Genomic DNA, 23,845 nt, shown 5'->3' with positions numbered 1-23,845 from the left:
AAGGGGCCATGAATAAGAGAAGACTTTGCCACAAAGTTGTAGGAATGTGAAGCAGAGGACTAGGGTGGGAGACTGCCACCTGGTCTACCTGTTCCAGCCCGGGGATGAGGAGTAGCTGGGGCCCAACTTCACTTACTTTTCTTGCCCTGGGGGAGGCCAGTCCCTGGGCCTGGGGGTGCTGAAACTGCTGGGGGGCTGAGGGGAGTGGTGCTGGCTGGGGTGGGAGTGGGAGGGTTGTAGAGGTAGGAGCCCACACCACCAATGTTCACCCCTGCAGAGAAAACAGGGGCTGTCAGGCTTGAACCTCCAGCTCCCAGCCACAAAGAAGGTCCTGCTGTCCCCTGGCCTCTTCTAGGTTGGTACTTACCCCTGGGTCCAAAGAGAGCCCCATAGCATGGCTTGTGGCAATACGGCCTCCCATTGTGCTAGACACAAGCAGAGGAAAGAGGGCTGCTCAGGGCTAAAGAAGCGGGGAGGGGAGGGTGCGGGGGGCCCTCCTGTTGTCCCACAGGCCTTCCCTCAAGACAGACTGCCAGGTATGTCTGTCCATTGGCCTCGGCTAGTGGGGTTGGGAGGGGTGGAGGGTGACCTGGCATGTCCGAATTGCCACTGTGGTCAGGAGAAAGGGCAAGAGCAGGTCAGAAAACTGCTGCTTCCCTCCCCTCCCACCAAAAGGCATGGGGTCTACCCCCCACCAGCACAACTCAGGTGTCCCAATTCCTGGCTGGTGTGGGGCCCTCCGGGTAGGTGGTCTTGGTATTTGACTGTGGAGGTTGCCTTTAGTGAGCCTCCTGAGCAGAAACTGGGGGCTGGTGCTTAGGGGACAGTGACAGACACAGGGCTGTGCGCCCTGGCCAGGCCTCACCTCTGCATGCCCTCCTGGGGACAGGACGCTGTGGCAGCGTTCACATTTCAGGCAGAAGCGGTGCCAGTTCTTGCCCAGGGAGCTCACCTTCTCCGCTGTGGGGGACAAGGTGGAACCGGACTGTGGAGAGCCAGGCCACGTAGCGGGCGCCCCCTGTCCCCCCTCAGCCCCCTCCCCGCCTGCTTCCTAGAGACGATGGGGAGTGTCGGGGCGGGGGGGGGGTCAGCTCCAACCCAAGTGCCCTGCGCCCCAGAGGTGGAAAGGGGGTCTGAGGCCACACCGTCGTCAGCTTCTCGAACGCCCCGGCTCACACTCGCCCCATCTCCCCCTCCTCAGCCCCGGCCTCACCGAAGAAAACGGGTTGCTGGCAACGCGGGCAGGTCCAGCTCATGGCTCCGCACAGGACAGCCGGCGCCACACACTGTAGTAACCACCGAGGCGGGGCTCCGTTCCCGCCCCCTTCAGTGGCTCCGCCCATGGCTCCGCTGTGAGCCTCATTGGGCAGAAACCGCAGCTCCTCGGCGCCTATTGGCCGTCAGAAATTTAGAACAACTTCACCTGGGAGACGCCGGCGACCTCGCAGGTCCTTCCAAAAACTAAAGCCTCCGACCGGTGGAGATGAGAGAGGGACTTGAAGCCCGACGGGAAAGGAAGAGAGCAATGAGGACGACTGGAAGGGTGGCACTAGTTTCTGGCTTGGTACAAAGGGAAAACTGTCCAGAGTACAGAGGTCATAAAAACACGGTAATTTCCTCAAAGCGAGGGGTCAGGCATTCTTTGAAATGGCTTAATTCCGCCTTGACAGTCTCAGGTGGTTAAGAGCGTCGGAATCTGGAGCGCATCTCTGCCACTTACTCTCTGGCTTCAGGCAAATTACTTAACCTCCCTCTGCATCCATTTTATTTGTACAATGAGTATGATGATTAATCTCTACCTCATAGGATTGTTGTGGAAACTGAGTTAGTATGTGCAAAGGGCCCAAACAGTGATTGGCACATAGCTGCTATAAAAGCGATAGCTATCATTATGATAGATCCCATAATGAACTCAAGACTCTTTGGAAGCCTCAAAAATGTGGTCTGGGATACAATGGTTTTCTTGTGAAATTACAATGCTTATTAAATTTAAATGTATAATTCAGACACCAATTATATAATCCCAATTTAGTTTTAAGGTGTTTTAATATTTGTTACAAGTAGCCCAAGAGTGCTTCAAAGGACACTTCAAGAAAACCCACAGAGAAAGGAAGAAAATATTTGCAAACAGTATCTGGTAAGGATCCAGTATCAGAATATATATAAAGGACTCTTACACCTCAATAATAAAAAGACAACCCAATTTAAAAACAGGCAAAGAATTTGAATAGACATTTTTCTAAAGAAGATATACACATGACCAATAAGCACATGAAAAGATGCTCAACATCATTAGTCATTAGGGAAAGGAAAATCAGGATCACAATGAGATACCATTATAGACCTATTAGAATGGCTATAATAAAAAAATGAGTAACAACAAGTGTTAGGATGTGTCAAAATTGGATTCCTCATATGCTGTTGATGAGAATGTAAAACAGTACAGCCCTTTGAAAAACATTCTGGTAATTCCTTAAAAGGTTAAAGAGAGTTACTGTATGATCCAGCAATTGCAATTCTGGGTATATACCCAAGAGAAATGAACGCCTATGTCCACATGAAAATTTGCACATGAATGTTCATAGTACTGCTATTCACAACAGCCAAAAGTCCATCAACCGAAAACAGATGAACAATGTGGCATATCTGTGATAGAATAGGATTCAGCCATAAAAAGGAATGAAGTACTGATGCACAACCTGGATGAGCCATAAAAACATGCTAAATGAAAGAAGCCAGACACATAACACCACATATTGTATGATTCCATTTATATGAAATGTCCAGAATAGGGAAATCCATAAAGACAGAAAAGTGGATTAGTGGTTCCTAGGGGTGTGGAGGAGGGGCAATTGGGCATATCTGCTAAGGGGGTATTAGGTATCTTTATGGGGAGATGAAAATGGTCTGGAATTAGATAGTGATGATAGTTGTAAAACCTCATGAATATACTAAAAATTAATGAATTCTATACCTTAGAAGGGTGAACTTTATGATATGTGAATAATTTCACAATAATAATAATAATGATAATGGCTGAAGAGAACTTGTTTTTTAAAAAAGGTAGCTCAGGGAATGAGGGGCAGGAAAGAGAGCTGATTACTATGTGCCAGTGCCCCAGCAGAGAAAAAAATTCCTCGATGAAGTATTAGGTGGTGAAATGAAGAGTTTTCTGGAGTATCTTTGTTTTGTCAAGTCAGCTCAGAAACAGCTCAAGGGTGTGTGTGTGCTGAACTTAGCCTTCAGCTGCAGTGGGTGAGCCCTGCTAGGTGAAAGGAGTCCTATTTGTGTCTCAGGAGTCTGAGACCCTCTCTGGACTTCAGTTCCCTCACTGGGTAATGGGATAGGACTGGTGTCTGAATTTCCACTCAACACTCCTGTTGCCTCACTTGTCTCCATCAGTACTTTCTCCTTTTAACACTTGTTTTATCCTCCCTGTTGACTTCTAAAGGTGGAAGCCTGCACACAATGAAACAAACTTTTCTATACTTTCTCAAAATTATCTGTTTCTTGTTTTGGGAACTATTTCAAGATCCTTAGTTTTATAACTGTTTCTTGATGGGCTTCTTTAACAACCTTGGAAAAATATTAGTCTCCACCGATATTTTACTTTTGTGTTTCTGCCTCTCATTAGTTTCTTACAGAAGGTGGCTTGAGGTTCACCGTTTTTTTGTTCTCTATGGCTCTCATGGAGAAGGTCTTACTTCAGGAGGTTGGGAGGACTTCATTGTAGTCATTCGTAGACACTGCATTTATTCTCCTTTAGAAAGGTTAGCTTTATTTGCCCACAGAACTATCCTTAGAATTTCTGGGGCATGTCAAATTATCTTTCACTGAGGCTCTGTAGCTCTTTCTGTGTGGGATCACCTTGGCCACATACCTCAGCCTCCTAGAGAGGTCATCTTTACCAGTGCATCCAGCACAGGGCCTCACACAAAGAAACAAGTGTCAGAGTGTGAGCGCCATGCTGCCTTCACACAACTTGCACTGAGTCAGTGGGGCAAGTGCTATACTGCTCCCGTCTTCTGCGGCCTTCCTGTGTTGTATGGCTATGACAAACACAGTATGCCTTGTCTCTTCTAGTTCAGTGCTTAAAAAAGACTAGTTGAGGCTCCTCCTTTTCAAATATTGGCCATTCATTTGCAAGTACAGTAAAATCACAGTATTCCACTCTTCTTCCTTGCCTGGCTTCTATTATTCTGTCTCTAAAAGAGGCTTTGTAAAGAATGCTAACAGGGGGGCGCCTGGGTGGCTCAGTCAGTTAAGTGGCTGCCTTCGGCTCGGGTCATGATCCCTGGCTCCTGGGATCGAGCCCCATGTCTGGCTCCCTGCTCAGTGGAGAGCCTCCTTCTCCCTCTCCCTCTGCCTGCCGCTCTGCCTACTTGTGCTTTCTCTGTGTGTCAAATAAATAAATAAAATCTTAAAAAAGAAAAAAAAAAGAATGTTAACAGGGAAAATGAACACCTCTTGTAGGAATGTACTTGTAGGAATGTACTGACAGTGGCTGTTTCGAATACTTGTGTGACTAAAGCCTGTAACGTGATAGTTTAACAAACTTAACAAATGGTTAAGTCCAGTTGAGTGTAGGAATTACCTAATCAGCTGTCAGGGTGGAGTCTGTTTTTTTTTGAAGATTTTATTTATTCATTTGACAGAGACAGACACAGCGAGAGATGGAACACAAGCAGGGGGAGTGGGAGAGGGAGAAGCAGGTTTCCCACAGAGCAGGGAGCCCGATGCGGGGCTCGATTCCAGGACCCTGGGATCATGACCTGAGCCGAAGGCAGACGCTTAACAGACTGAGCCACCCAGGCGCCCCAGACTGTTGGTAGTTTTTGATGAATTGACCCTTTTATTGTTATGAAGCTGAAGAAACAACCTTTTCAACTCAAGATGAGTGGTGGTGAAGATAATGGCCCCAAAAACCTGAAGGCTGTCACATGGATGAGGCATTAGGAGCACTACTGAGACCCCAGGATAGAGGTCACAGAGAAGCAGATTGGGATTCTGTCCAAGAAAAGAACCTTCTTACAGAGCCCAAACATGGGGTGGCTGCTTCAGATAGTAGTGAGCTTCCTATCTCTGGATGTTATAAATAACATTGGAGAACAAACCAACTGATCACCAGTGTTGCAGAAGGGATGCCAGCATCATACACAGACAGATATTTGAGTTTTCCTCACAATTTGGCAGTATATGATTTTGTGATTCTATTACCAAAGAAGAGTTTCAAATTTGTTAGCAAGAGAGCACTGTTAAAATAGTGACAGCTACCACCTATGGAGTACGAGTCCCAGGCACTTTACTTGTTATTTCTGATCCTACAAGAACCTGGTGAGGGGTTTAAATGCTACATTATCGGGGCGCCTGGGTGGCTCAGTTGGTTAAGCAACTGCCTTCGGCTCAGGTCATGATCCTGGAGTCCCGGGATCGAGTCCCACATCGGGCTCCCTGTTCAGCAGGGAGTCTGCTTCTCCCTCTGACCCTCTTCCCTCTCGTGCTCTCTGGCTCTCATTCTCTCTCTCAAATAAATAAATAAAATCTTTAAAAAAAAAAATAAATAAATAAATGCTACATTATCGGGGCGCCTGGGTGGCTCAGTCGGTTAAGTGTCTGCCTTTGGCTCAGGTCATGATCCCAGCTCAGCAGGGGAGTCTGCTTCTCCCTCTCTGTCTGCCCCTGCTTTGTGCTCTCTCTCTCGCTCACTCTCTCAAATAAATAAATAATTTTTTTAAAAAATGCTACATCATCAATTGTACATAAAAAGAGAGTGGCTTGGGGGTGCCTGGGTGGCTCAGTCATTAAGCGTCTGCTTTCGGCTTAGGTCACAGTCCCAGGGTCCTGGGATCGAGCCCCGCATCGGGCTCCCTGCTCAGTGGGAAGCCTGCTTCTCCCTCTCTCACTCCCCCTGCTTGTGTTCCTGCTCTCGCTATCTCTGTCAAATAAATAAATAAAATCTTTAAAAATAAATAAATAAATAAAGGAGAGTGGCTTGGAGAAGTTAAGAGATTTCTTCAGATCATACAGACCTAAGACTCTCAAGCTCATACTCTTTCCACTCCCTGCTTCTAAGCATAGTTTCTGCTAAGCTGCCCATGTGTTTGAGTCTGAATACCACCTTGTCTGCACAGCACCTCTGTGCCTAAAGGTAAGAGAACCTCTCCAGGTAAATAATGGGTTGCAAGAGACAAGGGAATGTCATTAAAGCTTTTCCACGGCTTCTCAGTGCCCTCAAGGTAAAGTTTTTAACTTGGTTCTAAGGACCTCACCTTTCCAGTTCTAGCCATTTCTCCTGTTTCTCCCTTCAGCCACACTAAATGTAAACCTGTGAAATCCTTTCCTGCCTCAGGACCTTTGCAAATGCTATCTCCCTTCTGGGAACTTGCTTCCTCATTATCTTCACCTCACTAATTCCTGCCTAACTTCAGGTCCCCCTCACCTACTTAATACCAGGCTATTGGCTCCAGGCATTCTCTACTATAGCATCCTGTGCTGGAGGGCCAAGGGGGTACAATCAACAACACCTGTGTTTTCCCTACTTGAGAGCTCAACCAAATGAGGAAATAAAGGCTACATCTGTAGCTTAGTGGTAGAATAAAATAGGTTTGCCAACTTCCTGCCCCCCCCCGGCCCCCACCCCCGAATTTAGGCTTTGTTAGTCTGTGAGCTCCAAGAGGGCAGGGACCAGGAATGCTTTGCCAAACGCTGTGTATGCTTCCAATGCCTTGCTTAATCTCTGATACATAGTGCTCAATAAATATTTATTGGTGAAAGAATATTAAATGTTATACATAAGTCTCCCTCAAATGTGAGTAGATGAGGGCTAGTGAAGAGATGTGGAGTTAGGAGGGGACTGGTAGGAGTTAAGAGTTTCATTAAAACAAAAGCCCTGGGGAAGGGAAGCTTAGGTGTGTAGGAGTAAGAATTTAGGAGTTTGTTTCTTCATACCCATAAGGATCAGCATGTATGAGGCAAAATAATGATTTAAACTGATCCTGATTATAAATACTAGGTAACTAATAAAAAGAGAACTGAAAATCTGCTTTGGCAGCAAACCAGTCCCACTAATTGCAGTCATTCACAAGAACTTACTAATTAAGCTTAATTACCATGTGGCACAATTATGTATGTCATTAAATATATGGCAAATGAGAGAATGTGGGAAAGTGTTATGTAAACTGTAAAGCACCTTACAAATACGACTGCTATAATGTGTCAGGTTAGCACTGAGTTTTTTTTCTTTAAATTTTTTTATTGTTATATTAATCACCATACATCATTAGTTTTTGATGTAGTGTTCCATGATTCATTGTTTGAGGTTGGCACTGAGTTTTTTTTTTTAAAGATTTATTTATTTGAGAGAGCGAGAATGAGAGAGAGTGAGTACATGAGAGGGGGGAGGATCAGAGGGAGAAGCAGGCTCCTTGCTGAGCAGGGAGCCCAATGTGGGACTCGATCCCGGGACTCCAGGATCATGACCTGAGCTGAAGGCAGCCGCCCAACCAACTGAGCCACCCAGGCGCCCTAGCACTGAGTTTTGATTACAACTATAAAGTCCACTTATTTTATATCTTTGTAGGCTTGTCCAAGTATATGGGCATATGCTTATAACTTTTAAGGCATTATCAAAAACTTTGTTCCTCAGTGACTCTTGAAAGGTTTCACTCAGTTCTGGTATGTTAATGAAAAATTAGTCTTACCTCTTGATCACACCGTGTTACTTCACCTTTATTACCCATACATAACCTGTGTGCTTTCTCATTCCATCTTCTGAGTTTCTCCTCTTACCTAGAAAGCTTTACTTTCTGCCATTTATGTTACTTAAAAAAAAAATAGAAACACACACACAAGACAAAACCAGACTGAAATGTTTTCTTAAAAACACACCAGCAAGTCTGTTTGACCTTTTTCCTTGTTTTCCAGCATCCACTTGCTGCCATTACATGAACCTGTTGAGAGCGTTCTGTATATAGCTACTTGTGGTTAGCTGCTTGGGGTTATTGACTGGGCTACATTTTGTGATTCAGTGGCATCAGCTGGGCTAATTCAGAATCAAGGCTGCAGGAAATGACCCTCTGATCTCTCACCATGGTTGCCTTCAACTTATGCTCATGAAGAAATCAACAACAGCTTTCAATGGTGGTTTTCCATACAAAGATGGGCCTAGTTTCTCAAATATCATTTGGAAATGTGTATTTCATCTAAAAATATATAAAAATAACTACATCCAAATAATTTGCAGCATGAAAAATATATCCATATGCTGGAAACCAAGAAAACAAAAAGAGTGAAACTTGGTGGTCAGCTTGCTTATAGGTCTGACAGGTGGTGACAATGCTCTGTGATGTGAACTACTGGCAACTTCCTCATCTCATTTTTTATAATATAGAAGCATAGTCCTTCCAGGTCATGAGACTATGTTAAGGAAACTAAAACAGTTTAATCTTATGAATTCAGAAAAATGCAAAAGCTTACCTTTTTATAGAGGAGTTTCTCAGTTCCTCTATGAAACTCAAAATCACAGAATCAGAAGTCAAGTTCCAGGCTCTTCCCAGCTCCAAAATGACTGGGCTTTTTCTCTTCTTCTCTGGAGCTTTTGGAAGAGGCAGAGCTATAACATCTTTATTCATACTACATTTATTACTACCAACCCCCACCACCAAAAACAGGGCAGCAATTACCAGTATCTTGTGGGGACAAGAACTTTGTGATAAAAAGCCACAAAGAGGAAGGCTATAAAAACCAAGGTGGCACTGAATCTTTGCAGCTGTATAGGGGACACTTAATTTTTCTACTTAGAAAGATTTCCTTTGAAGAACCTCATCTCCCCCCCTTCTAGATTGTTTAGTAGGGTAGATCTTGTCTTTCTATGGTGAGCTTCTGACCAGGGCCTGGTCTGAGTACTTTATCCACCTGTCCACAGTAATTGTTCAGGGATAGAAGTGTGGCCCAAATCACACTCATCCTCTTCCCTGAGACTTTTTGGTGTTATTAGGCAAAATACACTTTCATTTTCTAGATAGAAACCTTATAAGGCCATAGTAACATGAGACTGCAGAGGTTATCTTACCCCTGAGTGAAGAGAAAATGAGGCCAAGCAAAGCTGAGAGGAAGGGGAAGGGAGGGTCCTAATGACATCTCTGACCTCCAGGATCTAACTGTGCCCCAGTTTCCCAGTATCACATAATAAATTATCCCCTATCCATTTTTTTTTTTTTAAGATTTTATTTATTTGAAAGAGAGAGAGAATGAGAGAGAGCACATGAGAGGGGCTAGGGTCAGAGGGAGAAGCAGACTCCCTGCCAAGCAGGGAGCCTGATGCGGGACTCAATCCCGGGACTCCAGGATCATGACCTGAGCCGGAGGCAGTCGCTTAACCAACTGAGCCACCCAGGCACCCCCCCCATCCATTTTTCTTAAGCTTGTTTGAGTTAGGTTTCTGTTACAACCAAGAGTCCTAATTAATACAATGTGCATCTTTATACAGTTCTTGTGCTTCTTCTTGTATTTAAGAATTGCATCATGTTGTATAAAGTTCTGACACTGTAAATTGCTTTATATGCATATTTTCTTAATGCATGATTTTTAGGATAACCATGTAAGAAAAAAGACTAGAAAATGATATATAAAAAATGGATCTTAGACAAGTTATCCAATTAAATAACAGGCAAATAATTTGGATATTTTTCAAAGAAGAAATACAAATGGCCAATAAGCACATGAAAAAATGCTTGACATCATTAGTCATTAAAGAAATGTAAATCAAAACCATAAGGACATACCATTTTTATATCCATTAGGATGGCTGTAATCAAAAAGGAAAAAGAAAATAACAAGTGTTGGAAAAGATGTGGAGAGAATGAAACCCTCACATTTCTGGTAGGGGGGTAAAGTGATGCAGCTGCTGTGGAAAACAGTTTGACAGTTCCTCAAAAAGTTAAATATATTGTGATTTCACAGAAATGGCAGAGTAGGGAGTTACAAGAATCAGTCCTCCACTGAAGCTATCATTAAGCTAGCAAAAACAGATAGAAGCAACTTTTTCCAAACTCTGGAATCCAATAAAACTTAGAGTGGAGTCCAATCAGTGGTGTGCTTAATCAAAAAAGAAGCTGTTAAATTTCAGTAACAAAATGTTGTGGCATTTTTGTTTACCTGTCTACCATCCCCCTATTCCCCAGTTCGGTGGTGACTGTGGGAGAGTAGTCCATATTCCTGGTGTGGCTTGCTAGTGCCAGGGGAGGAGAAATGCACCCTATTCTCAAAAGACTGTAGCTGTCAATTTTGCCCTGTCTGGTGGTTCCCTTCGGGACCCATGCTGAGTCTAACCTTTGTTTTGTCCCCTCAGCCTGGAGCAGCTTTCCAAGCTGCTGGTGACTGCCTAGTGCAAGAGACAGAGAATTGAACAAGCAGCAGATGGATCTAAAAGCCTGACAAGTAGGAGACAGAGGAGGAAGCTACACGGGGAAATAAGGACTCTGAAGGGCTACTGTGTGATTGGGGAAATCCATCATACAAAGTGCATGCCCAGGGATAGATGCATGTTCAGAAAAGACCTGAGAGGACCCTAGGCTTGCACCTTTGGCTGATCTTTGGGCTCCATGCAATCAGGAGGTGAAGGCTAAGGCAGAGTTTCAGGCAAACTGGCTTAGCATTGAAGTAGTGTCCTAGATCAGAGCCAAGCTACAAAAACCTGGAGAGGTGGTGGTGGTGTTTTTACTCCAGCCATTTAAGGAAATCTCTGTCAGGACACTGACTGCTGAGATAATGGAACAGAGTTTCAGTGATCACACACAACAAGAAATGCAGTCTTAGCAAAAATAGTTTAGAAAAGTCAATGAACAAATGGATGACAACAGCCTTCAATAATCAAAAACAACAAACCCTGGGAAGGGGATGATTCCCAGATTGACACACTGTAATATTCAAAATGTTCAGTTTTTTTTTTTTTAAAGATTTTATTTATTTATTTGAGAGAGAGAGAATGAGAGAGAGAGAGAGCACATGAGAGGGGGGAGGGTCAGAGGGAGAAGCAGACTCCTTGCTGAGCAGGGAGCCCGATATGGGACTCGATCCCGGGACTCCAGGATCATGACCTGAGCCGAAGGCAGTTGCTTAACCAACTGAGCCACCCAGGCGCCCCAAAATGTTCAGTTTTAAGCAAAAAAAAAAAAAAAAAAAAAAAAATCACAAGGTATAAAAAGAATAAAGAAAGTATGGTTCATTCAAAGAAAAAAAAAAGAGAAGTTTATAGAAACCATCACCAAGGAAGCCCAAACATTGGACTTACAAGGCAAATATTTTATATTTTTTTAAAGATTTTTTTAAAGTAATCTCTACACCCAACATGGGGCTCAAACTCACAACCCCAAGATCAAGATTTGCATGTTCTGGGCGCCTGGGTGGCTCAGTTGGTTAAGCGACTGCCTTCGGCTCAGGTCATGATCCTGGAGTCCCTGGATCAAGTCCTGCATTGGGCTCCTTGGTCGGCAGGGAGTCTGCTTCTCCCTCCAACCCTACCCCTCTCACGTCCTCTCTCTCTCGTTCTCTCTCTCAAATAAATAAAATCTTTAAAAAAAAAAAAAAAGAGTTGCATGTTCTAACCACTAAGCCAGCCAGGCACCCCATTTGGCAAATATTTTAAATCAAATGTCTTAAATATGCTCAAAGAACTAAAGAAAACAACAGACAAAAAATCTAAAGGAAACTTGGAGAATGAAGAAATGAACAAATAAAGAATATCCATAAAGAGATATACATTATTTATATTATATTAAAATACATTTATTATTATAAGAACCAAATAAAAATTCTAGAGCTAAGAAGTATAGTAGCTGAAACAGAAAACTCATTACAGGGATTCAACAGCAGATTCAAGCTGGCAAAAGAAAAAAATGAGTGAACTTGAAGATAGGACTACTGAAATTATTCTGAGTAGGAGAAAGAAAAAAAAGAAGACTCTCAACCAAGATTCTATATCCACAAAACTATCCTTCGAAACAAAAGGGAAATTAAGACCTTTCTAGAGAAACAAAAGCTGAGGGAGTTCATCACTCGTAGACCTGTCCTACATGAAAAGCTAAAGGGAGTCCTTTAGGCTGAAATGAAAGGACACTAGACAATAACTCAAAACCGTATAAAGAAAGAAATCCAGTAAAAGTAACCATGTAGGTAAATATAAAAGCCAGTATTATTGTATATTTGGTTTGTAACTCCCCATTAGTTTCCCATATGATTTAAAAGGCAAACGCAGGGGCGCCTGGGTGGCTCAGTCGTTAAGCGTCTGCCTTCAGCTCAGGTCATGGTCCCAGGTTCCTGGGATCGAGCCCCGCATCGGGCCCCCCGCTCAATGGGAAGCCTGCTTCTCCTTCTCCCACTCCCCCTGCTTGTGTTCCCTCTCTTGCTGTGTCTCTCTCTGTCAAATAAATAAATAAAATCTTAAAAAAAATAAAAGGCAAATGCATAAAACAATACTGTAAATCTATGTTCATCAGAACACAGACAAAAACCTATGTTAATCAGCACACAGTTGTAACAAACACCATAAGGATGGAGATGAACTGAAATGAAGGGAGAGAGAGTTCTACAATAGTAGTTGGAGATTCCAATACTTCACTTCAATAAAGAACAGAACATCTAGACAGAAGTTCAATAAGGAAAGAGAGGACTTAAACAACACTGAACTAAGTAGACCTAACAGACATATACAGAATACTTCATCCAGAAACAGAATACACACTGGACTCCTGGGTGCCTCAGTTGGTTAAGTGTCTGCCTTTGGCTCAGGTCATGATCCCAGGATCCTGGGATCGAGTCCCACATCAGGGTCCTTGCTCAGCAGGGAGCCTGCTTCTCCCTCTGCCTGCCGCTCCCCCTGCTTGTGCACACTCTCTCTCTCTGACAAATAAATAAAATCTTAAGAAAAAAAAAACAGAATACACATTCTTTTCAAGTGCACATAAAACATTCTCCAGAATAGATCATATGTTAGTCCACAAAACAAAACTCAATACATTTAAAAAGACTGAAATCAGGGGCGCCTGGGGGGCTCAGTCGTTAAGCATCTGCCTTCGGCTCAGATCATGATCCCAGGGTCCTGGGATCGAGCCTCACATCGGGCTCTCTGCTCAGCGGGAAGCCTGCTTCTTCCTCTCCCACTCCCCCTACTTGTGTTCCCTCTCTCCTGTCTCTCTGTCAAATAAATTTTTAAAAAAACTTAAAAAAAAACTGAAATCATACAAAGTATCTTCTCCAACCACAATAAAATCATGCTAAAAATCAGTAACAGAAAGAAAACTGGAAAATTCTCAAAATGTGGAAATTAAACAACACACTCTTAAATAACCAATGGGTCAAAGAAGAACTCACAAGAAAATGATAAAATACTTTGAGGTGGATGAAAATAAAAATACAACATATCAAAACACATGGGATGCAGTGAAAATAGTGCTAAGAGGGAAATTACAGCTATGAACATTAAAAAAAAAAATCTCAAATCAATAACCTAACTTTACATTTTGAGGAACTAGAAAAAAAAGAGCCAACTAAAAGATAGTAGGAGGAAATAATAAAGATTACAGCAGAGATGAACAACAGAATCAATGCAACCAAGAGTTGGTACTTTGAAAAGACTGACAAAATGGCAAAACTTTAGCTAAATTAAAAAAAAAAACTAGCCAAATTTACTTAGAAAAAAAGAAGATGCAAGTAACTAAAATCAGAAATGAAAGGACATTACTACTGACCTTACAGAAAGAAGAAAGTGTTATCATACTATGAACAACTGTATGATTAAGTAGGAACCAGACAAGGATGTCACTTTTACCACTGCTTTTAAACATTGTACTGAAGTTCTAGCTAAAGTGATTAGGGAAGAAAAAGAAATAAAAGGTATCCAAATTGGAAAGGAGGAGGTAAAACTACCTCTATTCTCAAATGACATGATCTTATAATATACAAAATATATATTATATATATAAAGAATCCACACACAAAAAAAAACTAGAAGAAATTGGGGTGCCTGGGTGGCTCAGTCGTTAAGCGTCTGCCTTTGGCTCAGATCCTGATCCCAGGGTCCTGGGATTGAGCCCCGCATCGGGCTCCCTGCTCGGCAGGAAGCCTGCTTCTCCCTCTCCCACTCTCCCGCTTGTGTTCCCTCTCTCGCTGTCTCTCTCTCTCTCTGTCAAATAAATAAAATCTTAAAAAAAAAAAAAACTAGAAGAAATTAACAAGTTCAGCAAAGTTTCAGGATATAAGATCAACTCATTAAAGTAATCTGTGTTTCTATACACTTGCAATAGGAAATTAAGAAACAATTCCATTTACAATAGCACACAAAAGAATGAAACACATAGGAATAAATTTATTTTTTTTAAAGATTTTATTTATTTATTTATTTGACAGAGCGAGACACAGTGAGAGAGGGAACACAAGCAGGGGAGTGGGAGAGGGAGAAGCAGGCTTCCCGCGGAGCAGGGAGCCCGATGCGGGGCTCGATCCCAGGACCCTGGGATCATGACCTGAGCTGAAGGCAGATGCTTAACAAATGAGCCACCCAGGTGCCCCAGGAATAAATTTAGCCAGGATGTGAAAGACATACATAAAACTACAAAATACTGCTGAAAGATATTAAAGAAGACCTAATAAACAAAAAGGCATCTATGTTCATGGATTGGAAGATCTAATATTGTCAAAATGGTAATGCTATCCAAAGTGATCTACAGATCTAAAACAATCCCTATCAAAATTCCAATGACCCGTTTTGCAGAAATGAAAAGCCAATCTTCAAATTCATATGAAATTCAAGGGACCCCAAACAGCAAAACAATCTTAAAGAAGAACAAAGTTGGAAGTCTCACACTTCTCAATTTGAAAACTTACTACAAAACTATGTGATCAAAATAGAGTACTGGCATCAGGATGACATATAAGCCAATGGAATAGAACTAAGAGTCCAGAAATAAACCCATACATCTACAGCCAATCAATTTCCAACAAGAATGCTTAGACATTCAATGTAGAAAAAAGTCTCTTTAACAGATGTCCTGGAACAACTGTACTTCCACATACAAAAGAATGCAGTTGGACCCCTACCTAACACTATATACAAAAATTAACTCAAAATAGGTCAACAACCTAAACATAAGAGCTAAAACTAAAAAATTCTTAGAAGAAAACATAGGGATAAATCTTCATGGTTTTGGATGTGGCAACGGTTTCTTAAATATGATGCCAGAACCACAAGTAATAAAAGAAAAAAATGGATAAATTGGACTTAATCAAAATTAAAATCTTTTGTGCATCAATAGGTATTATGAAGAAAGTGAAAAGACAACATATAGCATGGGGGAAATACCTGTAAATCATATATCTGATAAAGGTCTAGTATCCAGAATATGTAAAGAATCCTTACAATTGTAGAACAAAAAGACAACCCAATTAAAAAATGGGCAAAGGACTTGAGTAGACATTTCTCTAAAAAGATATATAAAATGCCAAAAAGCACATAAAAGATGCTCAATATCACTAGTTATCAAAGAAAGGTAAATCAAAACCACAATGAAACACTAGGATGGCTATAATATATAAAAAAAGAAATTAACAAGTGTTATGAATGTGGAGAAATTGGAACCATTGTACATTGCTGAAAGGGATGTAAAATGATCAAGGTGCTGTGGAAAAGTTTGGCAGTTCCTCAAAAAGTTAAACATAAAATAATCATATGACTTAGCAATTCCACTTCTAGTTACATTCTGAAAAGAAGTGAAAACAGGTACTCAAACACATACTTATTCATGAGTGTTCAGAGCAGTACTATTCACAATAGCTAAAAAGTCAAGATAACCCAAATGTCCATCAATGAATGAATGGATAAACAAATTGTGGCATACACATACAATGGAATATTATTCAGCCATGCTACAACATGGATTAACCTCAAAAACATTATGCTAAGTGAAAGAAGCCAGACAGAAAAGGTCACATATCCTAGGGCTCCATTTATATGAAATAACCAGAATAGGTACATCATAGAGACAGAAAGCCGACTGGTAATTGCCAGGGGCTGCAGGGAGGTAGGAATGAGAACTAACTGCTTAACAGACATAAGGTTTTATTTTGGGGTGATGAAAAGGTTTTGGAACTAGACAGAGGTAATGGTACCACAACATTGTGAGTGTACTAAATGTCACTTATTTTTAAAGTGGTTATTTTGTTATGTGAATTTCACCTCCTTAAAAAACAAAAATAAAAGCAAAATCACAATACCTGAGATAGCAGTAAGAAAAGTGATTACATTTTGGGAAAGTAGTGACTGGAAGAGGACACGAGAAGGGCTTCAGGGTTGTTGGTCATATTTTATTTTTTGATCTGGGTGCTGGTTACCCAGGTGTGGTCATTCTGTTAAAATCTTGGGGCTTAACAATTGTGATGTGTGTACTTTTGTTTTTTATATGCACCTTGTACTTTAAAATAAAACTTTACTTTAAAAAGTTAAAGAGTTTCCATGACCCAGGATATACCCAAGAGAACTGAAAAACTTCTGTCCACACAAACACTTGTATACAAATGTCCACATTCACAGCAGCATTATTCATGATAGCCCAAAAGTGAAAATAACTCAAAATTCCTCAACTAGTAGAGACACAAAATGTGGTATATTCATGCAGAATATTACTCAACTATAAAATACAGTGAAGTACTGACACATGGTACAATATGATAATGAACCTTGAAAACACGTTAAACGAAAGAAGCCGGACACAAAAGACCACACGTTGCAGGACTCCATTTATACGAATTTCCCAGAATAGGTAAATCCACAGAGATGGAAAGCAGATTGGTGACTGCCAGCAGCTTTGGGGTAGGGAATAATTGGGAGTGTCTGCTAACGGGTAGTGCTTCTTTAGGGGGGGTGGTAGATATGTTCTGGAATTAGATAGTGGTGATAGCTGCACAATCTTGAAGATACGAAAAATCACTGAATTTTACACTTATTTAAAAAAAAGATTTTATTTATTTATTTGAGAGAGTGAGCAAGAGAAAGAGAGCATGAGCAGGGGAGGGGCAGAGGGAGAGGGAGAAGCAGGTTCCCCGCTAAGCGGGAGGCCCCACGTGGGACTTGATCCCAGAAACCTGGGATCATGACCTGAGATGAAGGCAGATGCTTAACTGACTGAGCCACCCAGGTACCCTGGATTTTACACTTTAAGATGGTGAATCTTATGTTACAAGAAATGTAATGTTATATGAAATATATTTCAATAAAAAATCTTTTTTTTAAAGATTTTATTTATTTATTTGATACAGAGAGAGAGAGAGAGAGAGAGAGATCACAAGTGGGGGAGGCAGAGGGAGAGGGAGCAGACTCCCCACCAAGCAGGGAGCCCGATGTGGGGCTCGATCCCAGGACCCCGGGATCATGACCCAAGCTGAAGGCAGACACTCAACCAACTGAGCCACCCAGGAGCCCCTAAATAAAAAAGATCTTAAATACTTTTATAATATATGTTAACTCTAGCATGTTAAATAAAAGAAGTTCAAAGGGAAAATATTACTCTGGAAATGTTCCCTTTCCTCCTGCCCATCCCTCAGATCAGCACATTTTGGAGGTGGACCTCAGATACCACTGGAGAATGGGGGTAGGTGAGTCGCAGTTGGGAATGAAAACTGTGACCAACAGCCCTGATTGTCCGTGAGCAGAGGAATGTGGTAGCTGACGAGAAACAGACCTTGGGCTAGAGCAAGGGAGAGAAAGTCAAAAGTGGTTGTGACAAAGTGTTGGCAGCCTGGGCACCAGAACGCTTTCCATTGCTTCATCCACAGGGTTGATGCCTTAGGAATGAATAGTCCTTAACTGATTTCAGCCTCAACAGCCAGAGGCCCTGAGATACTTCTTAACCCTTAACTCCTTACTTCTTACTCTTTTGATGGCTCTGGTTGGATACTATGCAGTTCTTTGTACTTGTAGTGTTATGATTATTTCCAAAACCTACCCGAACTATATATTTATTTGGGTAGACTTCTGGGACTCTAAAAATGCCTGGATTTACAAATCAGGAACAAAAGTAGGCTAACAGTTTTAAGGGTAAATCTGGATGAGGGGCAGCTCAGATTTAAATGAATCTCAGAGTTTAAAGGACTTAAAGGTCAGCTCAATTTTATTTGATTTTTGTTCTCATCCTCCACGGTCCCAAAGTGCAAAAAGGAGTAAATGAAGCACCTGCTGGTGTTTTAGATAGAGAGGAAGGGGTTTCCTTGGTAGTTTGAAATGATGCTTGCCTGCTTCTGTGTGCCAGATGTTTCAATGTGTATAGGAGAGATAGTAAGACTGAATGGAAACTGGTAGACAGCTGTCCTGAAGTCTGAAATCCCAGGATTTTTTAACCACCACCTTTGTGGTTGTCTCCCCTTCCTTCTACCTCTTTTGTCTACTCATACCCCACTCCTCTAACGACATAGCCAATTTTTACCTTGATTCTTATATGGACCAGTAATGAAACTGAAATAGTAGATGTTCTACTTGCTGGGAACACTGGGGCCCGGGCTCCAGGAGGGATGAGAAGATCTGAAAGCCACAGCTTTAACATAAGTATCATGGCACAAAATGAGAGATGGAAGTTAGGAGATAAAATTGAGATGAGTGGCAAGCTTAAAATATACATCTCTATGCCCATCCTTATCTTGTTCCTCTTCTACTGCTACAAAGATACAGATATACATACACATTTGCTCATCCAACTTGCCATTTCCTGGCAGCTGAGGGCCTTCTCCACAACCCATCCCTGTCCCGGCAACCATACCTACCTTCTGGAAGTCAGACCCTGGAGGTGACTGCCTCCTGACCCCAGGGTGCTCATTATTTCTTTGGTCTCTGTGGCTTCTATCCCTGCCTCCCTGAAGCAAAGATGTCTTCTACAGTCCTTCCTTCTGGAAATCTGGACTTCAGCAACTGCTCCTGAAAAGAAAGGAAGAGAGGTAGGCAAGAGTCAGTAAATGTCTTTATAGTCATCCTTGTATATAGGTAGGCTATAGGAGAGCTGAGTAGCAATTTAGCAGGGACAGAGCATCAGAGAGATCAAAGAAAATAACACCTCAATATGGTTGATTTTGCCCCTTTGCAATCTGTCTCTATACCCTCTGTCATGTAACTCTGCCTCTTTCATCCTTACTCGCTTCCCTTAAACATGCATTTCCATTGCTTTCTACAAAATATTTTCTCTCCTGATCCTCCACAAGTGGAATGAACAAAAGCCTGTAAAGCTTTTAATCTATACATCTAGATACAAATTATCTTCTACTCTCTTGCATGCAACAAAGACTTTGTGGTATCTTTTTGTGTACCTGCATTAAAGGTAATGTGAAGACAGGCAGTTTGATTTATAGAATTTCATGTCCAAATGCTTGTATACTTGGAAATGCATAACCAGCTGAACAGAAGTAGGGGCAAGAGATAGGGAAGAGGAAGAGAGGGAAAAAAAAGAAAAGAATAATATTCTTCAAGAATGGAGACTGAATGAATGCTGCCCAGCCTTGATGGGAATAGAGGAATTTAGGGAGTCTTGCGGGAAAAGCAGCAGGACCTATTTGCAATGATAGAAAACTGATGAGAGCAGTGACAGAGATGCATTTAGTAGGAGACACACACCTAAAAAAAAAAAAAACCCACACTATTTTTTAATATATAAAAGTACACAAAAGGAAAAAAAATAAACCCTGGTCTATAATTCCACAGCACCAGATAACCCTTCCTGACATAAAATTACATATTTTACATGTGTGTACATATTTTATATGTGCATTAAATATTTATATTTTAAATGCATTTTATGGTCAGGATGTTGAAACAAAAAATACAGAATAAAAAATGAAAGCATTCCTCTTCCTTCTACCAACAGCAACCGTTTTTGCTTTTTTTTGTTTCCTTCCAGGAATCAAACTGGCAGCTTGATTTAGGGTTCTGATGAGGTGACAAGAGGATGTTGGGCCAAATCAGAGGTCTGGGGTTTGACTGACTGATTTCAACATGCCTACAAAATCTGGCTGGAAGGAGAAAGGTAGCCATCTGAATATCAAAGTTCCCAAAGCCTTTGATTGCTAACTCTAAGGTCAGTTTACCCCTATTCCCAACCTGTTTTTCTTCCAGGAGCTTCAGGGGCAATGTGTCCCCCTCCTGGCCTGACACCACTATTTCAGACTGCTGCTGAAATGGAGGCCAATGACAGCCTTGATATGCACTCCCTGCCATAGACAGTGCTTTGTATACAAAGATCCAGGACAGAAGCAGGATAATTGGCTTCTGGAGTGCTAAGTATCCAACAGATACAATCAGCAACTTGTAGCTTTTACCCACTTATAAATTGCTGAGTATTCAGTTAATAAAAAATAGCTATTATTACCACATTGATTCTTTTAACAAATTTTTATTCAGCACTCTGTCAGGCAACTGTGCACTGGGAAAACAATGAAAAACCAGTAAGCAAAGAGACTTCCTGCTCTGGAGAGTTTATAATCTAGTTGTGGGGGGAGGGATCTATTGATCAAATAAACACATAAATGTAAAATTAAAACCACACTGTTACAGTGAAAACATACATGATCCTTTCAAAGTGTATAAGGGTTATGGGCAAATCAGCATGGCAGTGTTTTTTTTTTTTTTAATGATAGATCTTCATTATCAGTTCAACTGCTTGGCTTATCAATGAATACTCTGAGTGCATACATAATTTTTTGATTAAAAATTACACAAACATAATAAAATTCAACTCTATAAAGAAATGTGATCACAATCACAAACTCTTTTCATTTGTCCATGTTCTCACAAAATTGTTAATAAATGACCTTGCTTAGGTTCCTTCTTGCCCCAGGCCTTGGTAGGCATGTTTGTTAATGTGAGAACCAAGGTTTATGAATATATATTTTTAAGTAAGCTCTAGGCCCAATGTGGGGCTTGAACTCATGACCCCCGTATCAAGAGTCCCATGCTCTACCAACTGAGCCAGTGAGGCACCCTAGGAATTTATTTTTAAAAACCCATCTTTCTTTGTAGGCTGTCTCCTCTCTAAACCTGCCTCCACCTTTTTCTTTTTAAAAAATACACTTAATGTCCCTGTTGGATGCCTGTATCTATATGTCCAACCCTCCCCGCCCCTCAACACCTTACCATTCTTCTTCAGTCCCTGAACCTGGCAGCCTGATAAATGAACGTATGTCCTGGCATGCTTTGATACCAAACCATTAGCTAACCTTTTGACTTTTACATTTTTTTTTTAGAGAGATGGAGCTGTATTAGGTACATTGGGAATACTTACCAGAAAGGTTGAGTCTTATATGCCCTGAAGCTAGCTGTGAATAGGAGACAGATGGTTTATGAAGTAAGAGGTCTCCATTCACAAAGCCAAGGGGATTTCTGGGGGGGTTATTTACACAATTTAGGCAAAATTAGGTGTTTGCCCAAATTTAAACCTAACTGCTGATGATGTATTCTCACAGTCGAGGGAGTCTAATAAAAATTTTCTGATGTTTGCAGAATTTTAAAGTAGTTATAGATGATACTGTAAGCGACATGTAAAGATTAGGGCCCCCTCCTTGCATGTGCCTTTATCTCCAAAGGTGAACATTTATTCAGTGCTGTGATAGTACTGAATAAAAAGAAACAGGTCCTACCTTTAGGTGCTGGCAACTGGGTTACAGTTCTGCCTTTCCTTTCACAGGGCTTCTCTGGATGGGCTCTCCCTCTACTAGTTCAAGGCAGATATAGAGAATGCCATTGCTTCTTACAAGTAAGCATTCATTATTCTAGAAGAAGCATGAAGTTATCAAGAGAATACAAGAGTAATAGCTCAAAGTACTCCAGCCCCAGCTACTTGAATTAGTTCTGTACTTCCTAGATTTTGCCTCTCTTCCCTTCCCTACCCTACCTTTCCCAAGAGTCCCCCTCTTAACCTAAAGAATAAAATTCTGACTCCCTCAGAGAAGGAATTAAGGTTACAAGTGAGATCTGAAGAAGACTAACCCCACCCCACTCTAAACCCACCCATCTCTCCCCAAAAGGAGGTGAACTATCAGTAACTGGCATTTTAAACTTGTAGGTTCTCTGAATTCCTGTAGATAGGCTGCTAGACTAGGGAGGGAGTAGCTCTCTAGAAAAACAAATATATTTTGAAGCTCATGTGGGTTTACGTTCGTCTAAAGGGCAGCTTCTGAGTCACTCTATGGTTTCCGGGGCAGAAAACTGCCTAAAAAGCAGGCCTAGCAGGAGTACTCAGGATGGTATGATCCTGGACATATTTGGGGCTGAGATGGAGACAATGATCCTCATTTTAAAGAAAGAAAAAAAAAAATCCCTGTGGCACAGTGAGGTTTAGTAACTTGTCCAAAATCACAGCAAGGCAAATGGCTGAGGAACATTCACGGACTGAACTCTGGTCCCAAATATGTGCTCTTTCCACAACATGATGAACAGAGGCCAGGACATGTTCTAAATAGACATTAGTCAAGGCTCTAGAAAAACTAAATGGCCTCCCCAAGTCAACATAGGATTCTGCAGCTCTGCACCCAAGTTAACAGAGAAAAAAGAATTCTTAGGGGAAAAGATCAACTTTGCATTATTTTTGAGTGGGGAGAAGACTCTGAAGCCTCTGTTGAGCAAGGTTATAAATTTCTGCCAACAAGGATGTCAAAAGGAAACCAGGACAGAGACTAGGAAATCTGAGAACTAAACTCTCTGATCCCTAAGGATGCCCTCAGCAAGAACATGAATATTCTTGGGGAAGGAGTTCAGCTTCCAGAGTAGCATAGGGAGAGCCAACATAAGGGTGTATGAAAAGCTTCACAATAAGAGGATGCCAAAATCAGACCACTGTCGCCTACTCACTACCCATCCGGGCAGCACTGGGGCATAGATTACATAATTTCACAATCTGACATGAAGAAAGTAGCCCCAACAAGTTGGGAAAAAGAAACTGGGAGGGAGGAGATAGACAACAGGACAACAGGAGTTCATTTTTCTAGTTTTCCTGTGGAGTTCAAATGTGTGTGGTTTCAAAACAAAAATCCAGAAAGAAACATGAGGTTAATGCATTTATTCCAAGTAATTAACACGTTAAAAATAAAATTAAACTTGTCCAAGCCAACTCATAAATTCTTTAATCTTTTGAACAAAATGTACAACCCAAAACATCACACTATGGTGGAAATAATTTGGGAAAGGGAGAGGTAGAGGAAGGAATACATATGGATTATGGAACAGAGAATGAGTCCAATCCCAAAACAAGTTTCAGCTCTTCTACCTCTTCAGAACAGAAATGGCTGCTAAACAATTTAACACAAAGTGTTACTGGATCACAATACAAAAGGCCATTTCAAAAATAAAAGTGACCCAAAAAGCATATCTGCACCTGGCATTCAGCCATGAATCAGCCTTACCGATTTGTCGTCTTCCAAAAGTGAACCTGCTAGATTTTCTTCCACGTTTATTGAGGCCATTTCCAATCAGGTTTGTGGGTTAGCAGGACCATCTCAAGCAAAGGCAACAGAATAAAGAAGTACGGGGTTGACATGGCACAAGGAAGTAAACAGTAAACAAAAGAGCTACTCACGCTGCATTTCAAACAATGTTAAGGCAGGCCCATCCAAATGGAAGCCTAAGAGATGAACAATCCTTCCTTCATTAGTAGTTTTCCATTTCAGCAGGCTTTCTGGTGTTTCTCCCAGAGATCGATCAGCTGCCCAGGAAATTGGGTAGGAATACAACATAGCAATTGGAGAAGTCAGCTCTGTCTCCCTCCTCCCCCATATTCCAGAAATGGTAGAGTCAAAGCCAAAATACAATCAAAGCACACTACGT

At 41.5% G+C, this 23,845-nt stretch overlaps 1 protein-coding gene across 2 annotated transcripts in view; it reads right to left on the bottom strand.

Annotated features, from left to right (window-relative positions):
• The window catches only part of CRIP3 (cysteine rich protein 3), a 25,553-nt gene extending 1,833 nt beyond the window's left edge, over positions 1-23,720 (bottom strand). Inside the window, exons 1-7 of one of the 2 annotated variants that reach the window (XM_027601594.2) lie at positions 23,425-23,720; positions 18,805-18,955; positions 8,476-8,593; positions 1,214-1,495; positions 866-960; positions 368-425; positions 137-271 (exon numbers count right to left, since the gene is read on the bottom strand). In XM_027601594.2, coding sequence (XP_027457395.2) covers positions 137-271; positions 368-425; positions 866-960; positions 1,214-1,343 — 418 coding nt within the window. In that variant the 5' untranslated portion in view covers positions 1,344-1,495; positions 8,476-8,593; positions 18,805-18,955; positions 23,425-23,720. Of the gene's footprint in view, positions 1-136; positions 272-367; positions 426-865; positions 961-1,213; positions 1,496-8,475; positions 8,594-18,804; positions 18,956-23,424 lie in introns of those variants that run through there. The other variant, XM_027601595.2, reaches the window with a different exon arrangement.
• Between the last annotated feature and the right edge of the window lie 125 nt (positions 23,721-23,845).

The sequence above is a fragment of the Zalophus californianus genome, chromosome 7 (genome assembly GCF_009762305.2).
Source record: "Zalophus californianus isolate mZalCal1 chromosome 7, mZalCal1.pri.v2, whole genome shotgun sequence".
NCBI classification, from domain to species: domain Eukaryota; kingdom Metazoa; phylum Chordata; class Mammalia; order Carnivora; family Otariidae; genus Zalophus; species Zalophus californianus.
This window is presented reverse-complemented; position numbering and strand designations above follow the sequence as displayed.